Below are 15285 nucleotides of genomic sequence, written 5' to 3'. Positions count from 1 at the left end.
AATTGGAGGTGGAAAGATGGAGTGAATAAGATTATGAGTGATCGGGGCCTGAACATGCAGGAGGGTGAAAGGCGGGCAAGGAATAGAGTGAATTGGATCGATGTAGTATACCGGGGTTGACGTGCTGTCAGTGGATTGAATCAGGGCATGTGAAGCATCTGGGGTAAACCATGGAAAGCTGTGTAGGTATGTATATTTGCATGTGTGGACGTGTATGTATATATATGTGTATGGGAGTGGGTTGGGCCATTTATTTTGTCTGTTTCCTTGCGCTACCTCGCAAACGCGGGAGACAGCGAAAAAAAAAAAATATGTGTCAGAGGAATTCTAATTATGTGTATATGTAACCAAGATGAGAAAAAAGGAAAGATAGGTAGCATGTTTTAGGAAAGGAACCTGGATGTTTTGGCTCTGAGTGAAATGAAGCTCAAGGGTAAAGGGGAAGAGTAGTTTGTAACGTCTTGGGAGTAAAGTTAGGGGTTGGTGAGAGGACGAGCAAATGAAGGAGTAGCACTACTCTTGAAACAGGAGTTGTGGAAGTATGTGATAGATTGTAAGAAAGTAAACTCTAGATTGATATGTGTAAATCTGAAAGTGGATGGAGAGAGATGGGTGATTATTGGTTCTTTTGGACCTGGTCATGAGAAGAAAGATCATGAGAGGCAAGTGTTTTGGGAGCAGCTGAGTGAGTGTGTTAGCAGTTTCGATGCACGAGACTGGGTTATAGTGATGGGTGATTTGAATGCAAAGATGAGTAATGTGGCAGTTGAGAGTATAATTGGTCTACATGGGGTGCTCAGTGTTTTAAATGGAAATGGTGAAGAACTTATACATTTGTGTGCTGAAAAAGGACTGGTGATTGGGAATATGTGGTTTAAAATGAGATATACATAAGAAAACATATGTAAGTGGTGGTTGGGAATATGTGGTTTAAAAAGAGATATACATAAGAAAACATATGTAAGTAGGAGAGATGGCCAGAGGGCATTACTGGATTACATGTTAATTGATAGGCTTTTGAAAGAGAGACTTTTGAATGTAAATGTGCTGAGAGGGGCAACTGGAGGGATGTCTGATCATTATCTTGTGGAGGCGACGGTGAAGATTTGTAGAGGTTTTCAGAAAAGAAGAGAGAATTTTGGGGTGAAGAGTGTTGAGAGTAAGTGAGCTTGGAAAGGAGACTTGTGTGAGGGGGTACCAAGAGAGATTGAGTGCAGAATGGAAAAAGGTGAGAGTAAATGATGTAAGGGGAGTGGGGGAGGAATGGGATGTATTTAGGAAAGCAGTGATGGCTTGCACAAAAGATGCCTGTGGCATGAGAAAGGTGGGAGGTGGGCAGACTAGAAAGGGTAGTGAGTGGTGGGATGAAGAAGTAAGATTATTAATGAAAGAGAAGAGAGAGGCATTTGGATGATTTTTGCTGGGAAATAGTGCAAATGACTGGGAGATGTATAAAAGAAAGAAGCAAGAGGTCAAGAGAAAGGTGCAAGAGGTGAAAAAGAGGGCAAATGAGAGTTGAGATGAGAGTGTCATTAATTTCTAGGAAGAATAAAAAGATGTTTTGGAAGGAGGTAAATAAAATGTGTAAGACAAGAGAACAAATGGGAACATCGGTGAAGGGGGCTAATAGGGAGGTAATAACAAGTAGTGAAGTGAGAAGGAGATGTAAGGAGTATTTTGAAGGTCTGTTGAATGTGTTTGATGATAGAGTGGCAGATATAGGGTGTTTTGGTCTAGGTGATGTGTGAAGTAAGAGGGTCAGAGAGAATGGTTTGATAAACAGAGAAGAGGTAGTGAAAGATTTGCGAAAAATGAAAGCCGGCAAGGTGGTGGGTTTGGATGGTATTGCAGTGGAATTCATTAAAAAAGGGGTTGACTGTGTTGTTGACTGGTTGGTGAGGATATTCAATGTATGTATGGTTCATGGTGAAGTGCCTGAGGATTGGCAGAATGCATGCATAATGCCATTGTGCAAAGGCAAAGGGGATAAAGGTGAATGTTCAAATTACAGAGGTATAAGTTTCTTGAGTATTCCTGGGAATTATATGGGAGGATATTGATTGAGAGGGTAAAGGTATGTACAGAGCATCAGACTGGGGAAGAGCAGTGTGGTTTCAGAAATGGTAGAGAATGTGGGGATCAGGAGTTTGCTTTGAAGAATGTATGTGAGAAATACTTAGAAAATCACATGGTTTTGTATGTGGTATTTATTTATCTGGAGAAGGCATATGATAGAGTTGATATAGATGCTCTGTGGAAGGTATGAAGAGTATATGGTGTAGGAGGTAAGTTGCTAGAAGCAGTGAAAAGTTCTAATCGAGGATGTAAAGCATGTGTACGAGTAGGAAGAGAGGAAAGTGATTGGGTCCCAGTGAATGTCAGTTTGCGGCAGGGGCACATAATGTCTCCATGGTTGTTTAATTTTTTTATGGATGGGTTGTTAAGGAGGTAAATGCAAGAGTTTTGGAGAGAGGGGCAAGTATGCAGTCTGTTTTCGATGACAGGGCTTGGGAAGTAAGTCAGTTGTTGTTCGCTGATGATACAGCACTGGTGGCTGATTCGGGTGAGAAACTGCAGAGGTTGATGACTGAGTTTGGTAAAGTGTGTAAAAGAAAAAAGCTGAGAGTAAATGTGAATAAGAGCAATATTATTATGTTCAGTAGGGTTGAGGGACAAGTTAACTGGGAGGTAAGTTTGAATGGAGAAAAACTGGTGGAAGTGAAGTGTTTTAGATATCTGGGAGTGGATTTAGCAGCGGATGGAACCATGGAAACGGAAGTGAGTCACAAGTTGGGGGAGGGGCCGAAGGTTCTGGGGGCATTGAAGAATATGTGGAAGGCGAGAAGGTTATCTCGAAGAGCAAAAATGGGTATGTTTGAAGGAATAGTGGTTCCAACAATGTTATATGGTTTGAGGCATGGCTATATAGATAGGGTTCAGCAGAGGAGGGTGGATGTGTTAAAAATGAAATGTTTGAGGACAACATGTGTTTTGAGGTAGTTTGATCAAATAAGTAATGAAAGGGTTAGAGAGATGTGTGGTAATAAAAGAATTTCATGTGTGGCGGGGTGGCAATGGGAATGGGTGAAGGCAGCAAGTACGAATATGTACATGTGTATATATGTATATGTCTTTGTATGTATATGTATGTATACGTTGAAATGTATATGGGCATCAAATATAGATAGACAGAGTGTACTTAGTAAGCTGTATTGAAGAGTGGTGATTTGTATACAGCATCAGGGAGGGGAGGAACAATGAGATTTCAGGAAGGGTAGAGGATGTTTGGATCAGATTCTTGAAGAATGTGTGAGAAACACTTAAAGAAATAGAAGGATTTATATGCAGCATGTAAGGATCTAGAAAAAGCACATGGCAAGGTTCATAGTGATCCTTCATGGAAGGTGTTAATGCATGGTGTTGGAGGAAAGCTACTATAGGTGGTGAGGAGTAGATTCGTGTGAGAAACTGCAAAAGTTGGTGTCTGAGTCTGAGAGAATGTGTGAAAGGAAAAGGTTGACAGTAAATGTATAAATGTAAGTAAAAGCAAGATCATTAGTTTTGGCAGTGCAGAGAAAGTTAGTTGGAGCAAGGCTTTCAATGAAGATACCTGGGAATGGACAAGCTAGCAAATGGAACCATGGATGAAGAGGTAAGTCACAGGTTGGTGAGGGGGTGAAGTTCTGGAAGCACTGACATGTGTGGAAAGAGAGGTCACTTGTTGGGAGGGTGCAAATACGTATGTTTGAAAGTATAGTCGTCCCAATGAAGATGTATGGATGAGGCATGGGCTATAGATGAGAGGTATTTAAGTTGGTGAATGTGTTGGAAATGAGGACACAGACTGGTTAGAGGACAATACCTGGTGCAAAGAGGTAATGACAGGGTAAGAGAGGGAGTTATGGTAATGTGAGAGACTGGGGAGAGGTTGACAAATGAGAATATATGCATCAGAAGTGGAGGCTTTACAAAAGGGGAAACGAAATTGAAGATGAAAGAATGGAGTGAAAAAGATTTTGAGTGCTCTGGGCCTGAACATGTCCATTGGTGAAAGGTGTGCACAGAATAAAGTGAATTTGAGTGATATGGACTGAACCAGGGTATATGAAGCAGGCAGGGAAAATCACAGAAAGATCTGTGGGGCCTGGTTTTAGACAGGGGGCTGTGGTTTCAGTGCATTACACTTGCCAGCTAGAGAATGTGAGTTTGAATGCTGTGTAGAAATTAGTACTGTAAAATGTTTCAAATACAAATTCCTGTACTTGCAGGACTATACCTCAAACTCTTTACAACTAGCCATAATCACCATGAGATAGCATATAGGAGCGTCAGGCAAAAGGATGTATGTTTTGTAAACTAACATCTTAATTTATAGTTTTTTATTTTCTCTAATTGGATATAAAATTTCTAGAAGGACTTTATTCCACATTTATCTTGGCTCATTTTGTTGTCTACCACAAAATCTTAGAGATATCCTATTATCCATGAAATCCAGTTATCTGCCAGATATTTAGTCTAAAAGACAGAAAACAGATGGGAATTTATGATGAATTATGAATGTGTTTCTGTCCACTTTAATTCATTAGAATTACATTTGCCATGCAAAACCTATGCCAACACTTTCACCACTATGCATCACTGAAGATTTTGGTGTCACATCAAATTGTAACACTCAACACTGTACAAGAATTCTTTAGGGAATTCAAGAACTTCCCTTTTTTTATTTCATTACAGAGAAAATCTATAAAATATGCTGATGGATGAGAGGAAAAATAAGAAGAGATGGAAAAGCAGAGGGCAGGCAAATGGGCAGTAGCTGTGACTAACATTTGGTAAACTAAATAATGAGATGGACAATGGACTGCAGTAAAACTGTGGTCTAAGATGATCATCAACCAAAGAGTAAAAGAAGACCACATGGAAATCATGCTTTATGAGATATAGTGTCCACAAAAAACCTGTCTATCTACCCATTAATTTTCATAGGTGATGTCACACATGTTATTCCTTTTTCATCTTTCCTTTGGCCTTGATTACCATCTGTAGTTGACTGGGTTTAGAACTGGCAAGGATCCTGAAGTATTCTAGGTGCATGTTTTGGTTCTGTAGGTCTTGATCTGTATGAATTGAGGCACTGATGATGTGTTGCAGGAAGTATCCACCTGCTTGTGCATTTTGAGTACCCAGTGTGTCTAAAAATCTTGTGTGTACCTGCATTTTCCTGCTTTCAGATGAGAATTCAGGCTTTCTCCTCTGAAAGGTAAAACCCAACCATCTTGAAGCACCTGTGGAAGAAATACAGTGCCCAGAAATAAAATTCCCAAAATGAAGTGGCAACCTGGAAGAGTAAAGGAAGAACATTGTTCTCTTAAGCCAGCCTGAGGCAAACTGAGGTGAGTTACTGGTGTTTACAGCTTTAGGAAAAGTAGTCTCAGCACCCAGATGTGCGTTGATTTCACCCAGAGAGTGTCATATCTTTGTACTCACAATAAACCTTAGCTATGCATTGCCTTTGGAAATATATGGAGGCAGACAAGGTCTTTTGTTGACACTGTAATTAGTAAATCTCCTATAACCATATTGAAATGGGAAATCCTAACAAAATACCTGAAGGTTTAAAAAACAAAATCAGTGGATTCAAAATACACTAAGGATTCTATGGTGTCTGTGATGATCATCCTTTACTTTACTAGATTAGTTTGAATCCACTCTTCATCTAGTTCTTCCAGGTCACGTACTTGGAACACTTTGCTTAGATCACACTCCTTGACCATGTGGCTGTAGCTGCCTGCATACATCATCTGCAGCTGTGGCTGACAGTCTGACAAAGAATAAAATGTTTATGATTTTTAATAGCATATTTCCAATAAGACGAGCAAGGTAATTAATCTAGGTGTATCATCTGTCCACTCACCCTAGGAACAACTGCAGTACTGCTTACTATCAAACTATCATAGTACAGTAAAACTTCTATTATCCAAAATGCTTGGGGAAATTGTTTGGTTCAGCTAACAAAAATTCTGGTATTTGACTTTTTTATTATATCAAATAATTCAGATATTGCCTATCTCTTGCTTTATGTGGGGGTCATGCTCTGCAAAAATCTTGCATAAAGAAAGACTGCATAGAGCATTGGAAGAGTCTCCTATTAACTCTATGTTATGTGGCTTTTGAAGTAAAATAGATTTGTGTAGATATCCTTTACCTGTTTGATATGGCTCTGGCTCAGCTACATTGTCTTCTTTGCATAAACACTCATAAATTTTTCGAGCTTTAGACCTGATCTGGAGGTTACCAAGGCTGCTTTTCTTCTTCATCTCATGGTCTGGGAATAAAGAGAGCATTTTCTCCATCTCCATAAGCAGATTTTGAGCCCTTGTGGTTACTTTAGCAGACAGTAGAGTTGATCGCAGTACTTGAATTTTCTTTGCAATCCTCCAAATGTTGCAGATTGTACATTCACCGAAGTAGTAAAAATGCCCAAAAGCTGACGCTCTTCACCACCATCAGCATGTCGTAAGATTTCTAGCTTTGTTTCCATCATCTGAGAGGTTCTTTTCCATTTAACTGCTGGTTCTCAAGTAGGAGATGTTGCTAGACATTTGGATGTCATATTAAAAAACACAAGCAGGCAGGTTCCAAGAAAATCACATTTGGAGGTACACCCATATTGCACAAGTAGCACACATCTGCAAACAATAGGAAAGTGGTGCACTCCACCCACGACTCATGCTAATGCCACCCGCCAACCCTTATTGAAGTTTGATGCACACTCTACCTGGTTACACTCCCTCATCAGCATCAGCACGTCCTCGGATTTCTAGCTTCATTTTTAAGGCTATAAAGGTTCTCATCCATTTAACTGCTGGTTCTGGGGTAGAAGATGTTGCAGGACGTTTGGATGCCATATTTACAAACACAAACACAGCAGGTTGTATGAAAATCACATTAGCAGGTATACTCAAATCACAAAAGTAGCACAAACCTGCTTACTATGGTGGTAACTGTAGGAGCGACCTGCTGGTGGGAATGTGGCACATTCCATTCAGGACCATCACTTCCTGCACTTACCAATCCTCACAGAAGTTTTGGCATACTTTCTAATGCATATATTTTGATATAATTTACCTATTTGAGAATATTGAACAAGGAGGAAAAAGTAATATATGTGAGCAAAGAAGCACTACTAAATGCCTTGATCTTCTGCCACTTGGTTAATAGTTGTCATACCGAAGGTGAAGTTCTTCATGGGTGCTGCCTTGGACTCGCCTATAATCAGCCTTCTTCACAACTCCATCTTCTTTTTGAGGCTAAAGACATTCCTCTTGCGCTTTGTGTGGGATGTGGATGGCTTTGAGGAGTTGTTGGGCAAATGCTGATGATACTTGAAAGGGGCCATTGTCCACAATAGTAATCAAGGGTTCACAAAATACACAAATGTGCAAGACCAGCATGCAACACCATGCCAGAAATCACATGAGGACAGTAAGCAATCGCCAGCACCTAAAAGTGCCGGGTGGTGAGTACACTAACCTTTACAGTGCAGTGCATGTGCGATTTGAGATATTTTTATGTATCTATTTTAATTTTTTTGATATTTTTGGACATTGGAATGTTGCCAACTGAAATTGAAAAACACATTTTGGTTTAAACATTTTGTTGTCTGAAATTATGGATAACAGAGGTTTTACTGTACACAAGTATAGTTCAAAGGGGAAAAATGCAATATTGTTCACAGGGAAAAATGGCTCATTTTCAGGTTTCCTCACTGTACTTATCATGAACTATGAAGCAGAATATCTAGATTTTGAAAGAAAATCAATCCATCCATTTTTCTCTCTCTCTCTCTCTCTCTCTCTCTCTCTCTCTCTCTCTCTCTCTCTCTCTCTCTCTCTCTCTCTCTCTCTCTCTTATTATTTCTTTTTCTTTCTACTGTAATTGTATGCCCTGCATTAGGCAAGGTAGCATCAGGAACAGATGACAAAAGTGGGCAAGGAGGTGCATAAGGAGCAATTTCCTCACCTTATCAACAGACACAGATCATGAAGAATGATGTAGAGGAATATAAACCTGGGGTCATACAAAGGTACACAGTAAATTAAGTAAAACAGAGAATGATATGCACTGTTAAAGATGGAGCAATCAAGAAAGTCTATAACAGAGTTGATGAAATGTTTAGAAAAATCCACAGCATACAGGGGCAGTGCTTGTTAGCTCAGAAACTCAGAGACACAGAGGTTGACAATTCAACACTGAAGGATTCTGCTGAGAAATGGGTGGCATCAAAGCTAGAAAGATTAATAAAGCAAGAGGTTAATACATGTAAATCACTATTTTTTGGATTGAAAGATCATCATACACCAGATAAGATAGGGAAAAGAAAGAAGAAACACTTATTAAAAGACTACTAGAGTCCTCTAACAGGGAGGTACTTTAGGAAAGCTAAGAAACTTATGGATAAGGTGGAAGTCAGTAGGGTATTCATTAAAAGCAATAAAGGAAGAGAGGGAGAAAAGCAAAGAATAGTGTGGAATTCAGTAGGGCATTCATCAAATGTGATAAAGGGAGAGAGGGAGGAAAGCAAAGAATAGGCAGAAGACAAGAAAATGAAGATGTCGAATGAGGCAAGAGGACAGAACAGCCCTGCCAACACTACAGAAAAGGCAGGAGCATTAGAAAATAAATGTCACTCTGAAAGTAACATTTTCGAATGTTAAAGAAATTTCAGGATCATACAAGGGAAAGTGCACCTGATATTGCTGGAGCCATGGAAACAAAGGTTACTAGAGAGAACATCTCATTATTTTCCCTCTGCACATGATTGTGTGGAGGAAAAGTGAAGACAAAGGAGGGGAAGATTGCCCCTCTTAACAAAAGACAGCCTTAAATTTCAAGAAACAGTGGAAAAATGGCTCATTCAGACAATACATAATGGAAATAATAACTGCAGGGAAGAAGTGCATACTGGTGTCTATATCATACATTCCTCCAAAAATTGCAGTAATCCAGGACAAGTATACACTGATAACAATAAAAGTACAATTAGGATGATACAAGAATATGTAAAATGCTCACTTCACAGAAATGGTAAAGTACTGATAATGAGTAATGTTTATCTCCCGCGTTTGCAAAGTAGCGCAAGGAAACAGACGAAAGAAATGGCCCAACCCACCCCCATACACATGTATATACATACACGTCCACACACGCAAATATACATACCCATACATCTCAATGTACACATATATATACACACACAGACACTTACATATATACACATGCACACAATTCACACTGTCTGCCTTTATTCATTCCCATCGCCACCTCGTCACACATGGAATAACATCCCCCTCCCCCCTCATGTGTGTGAGGTAGCGCTAGGAAAAGACAACAAAGGCCCCATTCGTTCACACTCTGTCTCTAGCTGTCATGCAATAATGCTCGAAACCACAGCTCCGTTTCCACATCCAGGCCCCACAGAACTTTCCATGGTTTACCCCAGACGCTTCACATGCCCTGATTCAATCCATTGACAGCACTTCGACCCCGGTATACCAGATCAATCCAATTCACTCTATTCCTTGCACGCCTTTCACCCTCCTGCATGTTCAGGCCCCGATCACTCAAAATCTTTTTCACTAATAAAATAATTAAAAGTTTTAACCATAGGAACCAAGAACTTTCATACATGACTTAGAATGAGATTATGGGCTACATCAAACACAGATATATTTAAGTTATCAATGTTTAAACACTTAACAGTTTCAGAATCTACTGTGTCTACTTTTCACCTAAACCACTGTCTACAACATCAAATGCTGCAAGTGTGAGATGATTAGAGCAAACTTCAGTCATTTTCTACACAGGAAGTTGGGATTCATAATAACAACCTGCTGTGCATGATTGGTTGCTGGTGAGAAGAGTACAGTATTATTGCATGAATTTCCTTGACAGTCACAAGCTAGGCCATTCAAGAGTTTGGGCATAGCTGGTTTCTGTTTCATCACCCTTTGGTGCATCTCTAATGTTGCCATAAAATGTTGGATCTGGCATATCTTGGACAACAAAAAAGCTTGACTTTGCATTATCAATTCGTAAGATATGCAGAGCATATGCTGGTGTAAACTGTCCTTTGTAGGATATCGTTTCTTGGTGAAACTTTCTCTCAACACAGTCTGTTAAGTGTGTTCCAACAAAGGTTAAACAAGCAGCCCTGCTCATCATCTTATCTCTAACAGTGTTCCAAATCATGCAAATGGCTGAAAGTAATCAGCCAACTGCATCATTACATAAAAGACTTCTCTTTTCCATAGAAAGATTTGACAGTGTTACACCCACTGAGATGGTAAACACAGAAAGTGTGATGGTGTTGTGTTTCCTGCTCAGTTTTTCACAAAGCAGATGAATGGGTGTGAATCTCATCATTGAAGAATGTTTATCTCCAAATTCTGTCACAAAGATTATATTTGTTGCCTGGATTGAAGGGCAACTGTGCAGAAGCACATGTGTGTATAGACTATGAACTATGAATTGTTAAGTATCAAGTACTGCTACTAATGCTGCTTAGAAAATAATAATTGCATCTGCTTTCTCTAGGTCAGAGGCCAAAGATGTAAAATGAGTAGATAGTTGGTTGTCTATCCTGAATGTCCTATCAATATGTCCTCCAGTAATGTACAGCAGGTTGCACTGTGGTTACTGTGAAGAAGCATCTACCAGCCTTTTATTTTAATGATGGTCCAAAGGGGGAATGGAACCTTATGGATCACCTCATTTTGGGGGGTATATTGCACTGTAGTTTTAATCTCTGGTGAGGATATGCTCTCTTTAATACTTTATATAAGGTTCAGCCAAGCATGAGAAAAATGAAAAGGTAAGATTAAAATTTACTAGCAGGGAAGAGCTAGCCACATCTGTGATTTTTTTTTTTATTATTATGCTTTGTCGCTGTCTCCCGCATTAGCAAGGTAGTGCAAGTAAACAGACGAAAGAATGGCCCAACCCACCCACTTACACATGTATATACATACACGTCCACACATTCACATATACATACCTATATATTTCAACGTATACATATATATATATATATGTATACGTTGGAAAGAGGGGCAAGTATGAAGTCTGTTGTGGATGAGAGAGCTTGGGAAGTGAGTCAGTTGTTGTTCGCTGATGATACAGCGCTGGTGGCTGATTCATGTGAGAAACTGCTGAAGCTGGTGACTGAGTTTGGTAAAGTGTGTGAAAGAAGAAAGATAAGAGTAAATGTGAATAAGAGCAAGGTTATTAGGTACAGTAGGGTTGAGGGTCAAGTCAATTGGGAGGTAAGTTTGAATGGAGAAAAACTGGAGGAAGTAAAGTGTTTTAGATATCTGGAAGTGGATCTGGCAGCGGATGGAACCATGGAAGCGGAAGTGGATCATAGGGTGGGGGAGGGGGTGAAAATCCTGGGAGCCTTGAAGAATGTGTGGAAGTCGAGAACATTATCTCGGAAAGCAAAAATGGGTATGTTTGAAGGAATAGTGGTTCCAACAATGTTGTATGGTTGCGAGGTGTGGGCTATGGATAGAGTTGTGCGCAGGAGGGTGGATGTGCTGGAAATGAGATGTTTGAGGACAATGAGTGGTGTGAGGTGGTTTGATCGAGTAAGTAACGTAAGGGTAAGAGAGATGTGTGGAAATAAAAAGAGCGTGGTTGAGAGAACAGAAGAAGGTGTTTTGAAATGGTTTGGGCACATGGAGAGAATGAGTGAGGAAAGATTGACCAAGAGGATATATGTGTCGGAGGTGGAGGGAACGAGGAGAAGTGGGAGACCAAATTGGAGGTGGAAAGATGGAGTGAAAAAGATTTTGTGTGATCGGGGCCTGAACGTGCAGGAGGGTGAAAGGCGGGCAAGGAATAGAGTGAATTGGATCGATGTGGTATACCGGGGTTGACGTGCTGTCAGTGGATTGAATCAGGGCATGTGAAGCATCTGGGGTAAACCATGGAAAGCTGTGTAGGTATGTATATTTGCGTGTGTGGACGTTTATGTATATACATGTGTATGGGGGTGGGTTGGGCCACTTCTTTCGTCTGTTTCCTTGCGCTACCTTGCAAACGCGGGAGACAGCAACAAAGCAAAAAATATATATATATATATATATATATATATATATATATATATATATTTTTTTTTTTTTTTTTTTTTTTTCATACTATCCGCCATTTCCCGCGACAGCGAGGTAGCGTTAAGAACAGAGGACTGGGCCTTTGAGGAAATATCCTCACCTGGCCCTCTTCTCTGTTCCTTCTTTTGGAAAATTAAAAAAAAAGAGAAAAAAAAACGAGAGGGGAGGATTTCCAGCCCCCCGCTCCCTTCCCTTTTAGTCGCCTTCTACGACACGCAGGGAATACGTGGGAAGTATTCTTTCTCCCCTATCCCCAGGGATAATATATATATATATATATATATATATATATATATATATATATATATATATATATATACATATACACATGTACATAATTCATACGTGCTGCCTTTATTCATCCCTGTTGCCACCCTGCCACACATAAAATGACGCGCCCTTTCCCCTGCATGCGAGGGAGGTAGCGCTAGGAAAAGACAACAAAGGCCACATTTGTTCACACTCAGTCTCTAGCTGTCATGTATAATGCACTGAAACCACAGCTCCCTTTCCACATCCAGGCCCCACAGAACTTTCCTTGGTTTACCCCAGACGCTTCACATGCCCTGGTTCAATCCATTGACAACACGTCGACCCCAGTATACCACATCTTTCCAATTCACTCTATTCCTTGCACGCCTTTCACCCTCCTGCATGTTCAGATCCCGATCACTCAAAATCTTTTTCACTCCATCCTTCCACCTCCAATTTGGTCTCCCACTTCTCGTTCCCTCCACATCTGACACATATATCCTCTTTGTCAATCTTTTCTTACTCATTCTCTCCATGTGACCAAAACATTTCAATACACCCTCTTCTGCTCTCTCAACCACACTCTTTTTATTATCACACATCTCTCTTACCCTTTCATTACTTACTCCATCAAACCACCTCACACCACATAGTGTTCTCAAACATCTCATTTCCAACACATCCACCCTCCTCCTCACAACCCTTTCTATAGCCCACGCCTTGCAACCATATAACATTGTTGGAACCACTAATCCTTCAGACATACCCATTTTTGCTTTCCGAGGTAATGTTCTTGCCTTCCACACATTCTTCGACGCTCCCAGAACTTTCCCCCCTTCCCCACCCTGTGACTTACTTCCGCTTCCATGGTTCCATCCACTGCCAAATCCACTCCCAGATATCTAAAACACTTCACTTCCTTCAGTTTTTCTTCATTCAAACTTACCTCCCAATTGACTTGTCCCTTAACCCTACTGTCCCTAATAACCTTGCTCTTATTCACATTTACTCTCAACTTACTTCTTTCACACACTTTACCAAACTCAGTCACCAGCTTCCACAGTTTCTCACCCGAATTAGCCACCAGCACTGTATCATCAGTGAACAACAACTGACTCCCCAAGTCCTCTCATCCACAACAGACTGCATACTTGCCCCTCTTTCCAAAACTCTTGCATTCACCTCCCTAACAACCCCATCCATAAAGAAATTAAACAACCATGGAGACATCATGCACCCCTGCCACAAAGCGACATTCACTGAATATCAATCGCTCTCCTCTCTTCCTACTTGTACATGTGCCTTACATCCTTGATAAAAACTTTTCACAGCTTCTAGCAACTTGCCTCCCACACCATATACTCTTAATACCTTCCACAGAGTATCTTTATCAACTCTATCATATGCCTCCTCCAGGTCCATAAATGCTACATACAAATCCATTTGTTTCATAGATGCTACATACAAATCCATTTGTTTTTCCAAGTATTTCTCACATACATTCTTCAAAGCAAACACCTGATCCACAGATCCTCTACCACTTCTGAAACCACACTGCTCTTCCCTAATCTGATGCTCTGTACATGCCTTCACCCTCTCAATCAATACCCTCCCACATAATTTCCGGGAATACTCAACAAACTTATATCTCTGTAATTTGAACACTCACCTTTATCCCCTTTGCCTTTGTACAATGGCACTATGCATGCATTCCGCCTAAATCTGTGGTATGGCTATGAATATTTCACAGCAACATAAAATGATTCACAGGCTAGTTGAAAATTTTTATTTTTCATGTTCACTATTTCCCATGTGGGCAAAGGTAGCATCAGAAAAGATGAATGAGCCTTCAAGGAAAAAATCCTCATCTGGCTCCTTCCTCTGTTTCCAGTTCCCAGTTCCTGACCCTTTTAGTCATTTTCTATGGCTTGCAGGAGATAAATGGGTAGTATATATTTTGCCTCTCCTGAGGGATAAATTTTTATATCATGAAATACTATCTACCTATCCAGTGGAACATGGACTGCTAGACAACTATCTCGCATTTCTTTAGTCAGTGTTACTGATGCATAAATATTTACCTCTTGGTGTAAAGAAGATGAAGGCCATGGGGTATGACACTCTACCATCTGAATGCTCAATATGCCAGGATATGAGAACGTAGCGAGGCTGAGTGTCTGGAATAGAGTTTCGCAGATCATCCACATCTTCAATGTTATCAAGTTCCTCCTCCAGAACAATTTCTGATGATTGCTGGTTTACCTTCACTGTAAAATGACCAACATATATCAATAAATATATTTCTGAAGTAAATGGAACTGCAGTTGAATTTTTTGAGAAAGGGGTGATTATATTTTTGGTTAGTTTGTATTTTCAATGAATGAATGGCCCATGGTGAAGTGCCTGAGGAGCAGAATGTCTGTATAGTGCCAATGTATGAAGGTTAGAGGATAATAGTGAATGCAAAAATTACAGAGATAAATTTGTTAAGTGTACCTGATAAGTGATTGAGAGGGTTGTGGCATGGATTGAGCATCAGACTATAGAGAGGAACAATGTGGCTTCAGGTATGGTTGAGGATTATGGATCAGGTGTTTGCTTTCAAGAAAGTGCATGGGAAACATTACGGGAAACAGAAGAACTTGTATGTGTTTATGGACCTGGAGAAACTATCATAGGGTTGATGGAGATGCTCTGTGGCAGGAGTTATGATAATATGTTGAGGGAGGAAAACTGCTAGGAGGCATGCATGCAATTAGGAAGAGAGGAGGATGAAAGGTTCCAGGTGAAGGTGGCTCAGTGGCAGGGATGTGTGATGTCACCATGAGGGTTTAATTTGTTTATGGATGGAGTTGCGAGGGAG

General features: G+C 40.3%; 1 protein-coding gene across 1 annotated transcript in view; it reads right to left on the bottom strand.

Moving 5' to 3' along the window:
• Positions 1–4364: 4364 nt before the first annotated feature.
• Positions 4365–15285, bottom strand: part of GMF (Glia maturation factor) — a 34309-nt gene continuing 23388 nt past the window's right edge. Inside the window, exons 3-4 of the mRNA XM_071663488.1 lie at positions 14504–14689; positions 4365–5821 (exon numbers count right to left, since the gene is read on the bottom strand). Of these exons, the coding sequence (XP_071519589.1) occupies positions 5682–5821; positions 14504–14689 (326 nt within the window). The 3' untranslated portion in view covers positions 4365–5681. The remainder of the gene's footprint in view (positions 5822–14503; positions 14690–15285) is intronic.

This window comes from Panulirus ornatus, chromosome 7 (genome assembly GCF_036320965.1).
Source record: "Panulirus ornatus isolate Po-2019 chromosome 7, ASM3632096v1, whole genome shotgun sequence".
In the NCBI taxonomy this organism is placed as follows: domain Eukaryota; kingdom Metazoa; phylum Arthropoda; class Malacostraca; order Decapoda; family Palinuridae; genus Panulirus; species Panulirus ornatus.
The sequence above is the reverse complement of the archived record's forward strand: the minus strand, read 5'-3'. Positions and strand labels throughout refer to the sequence as shown.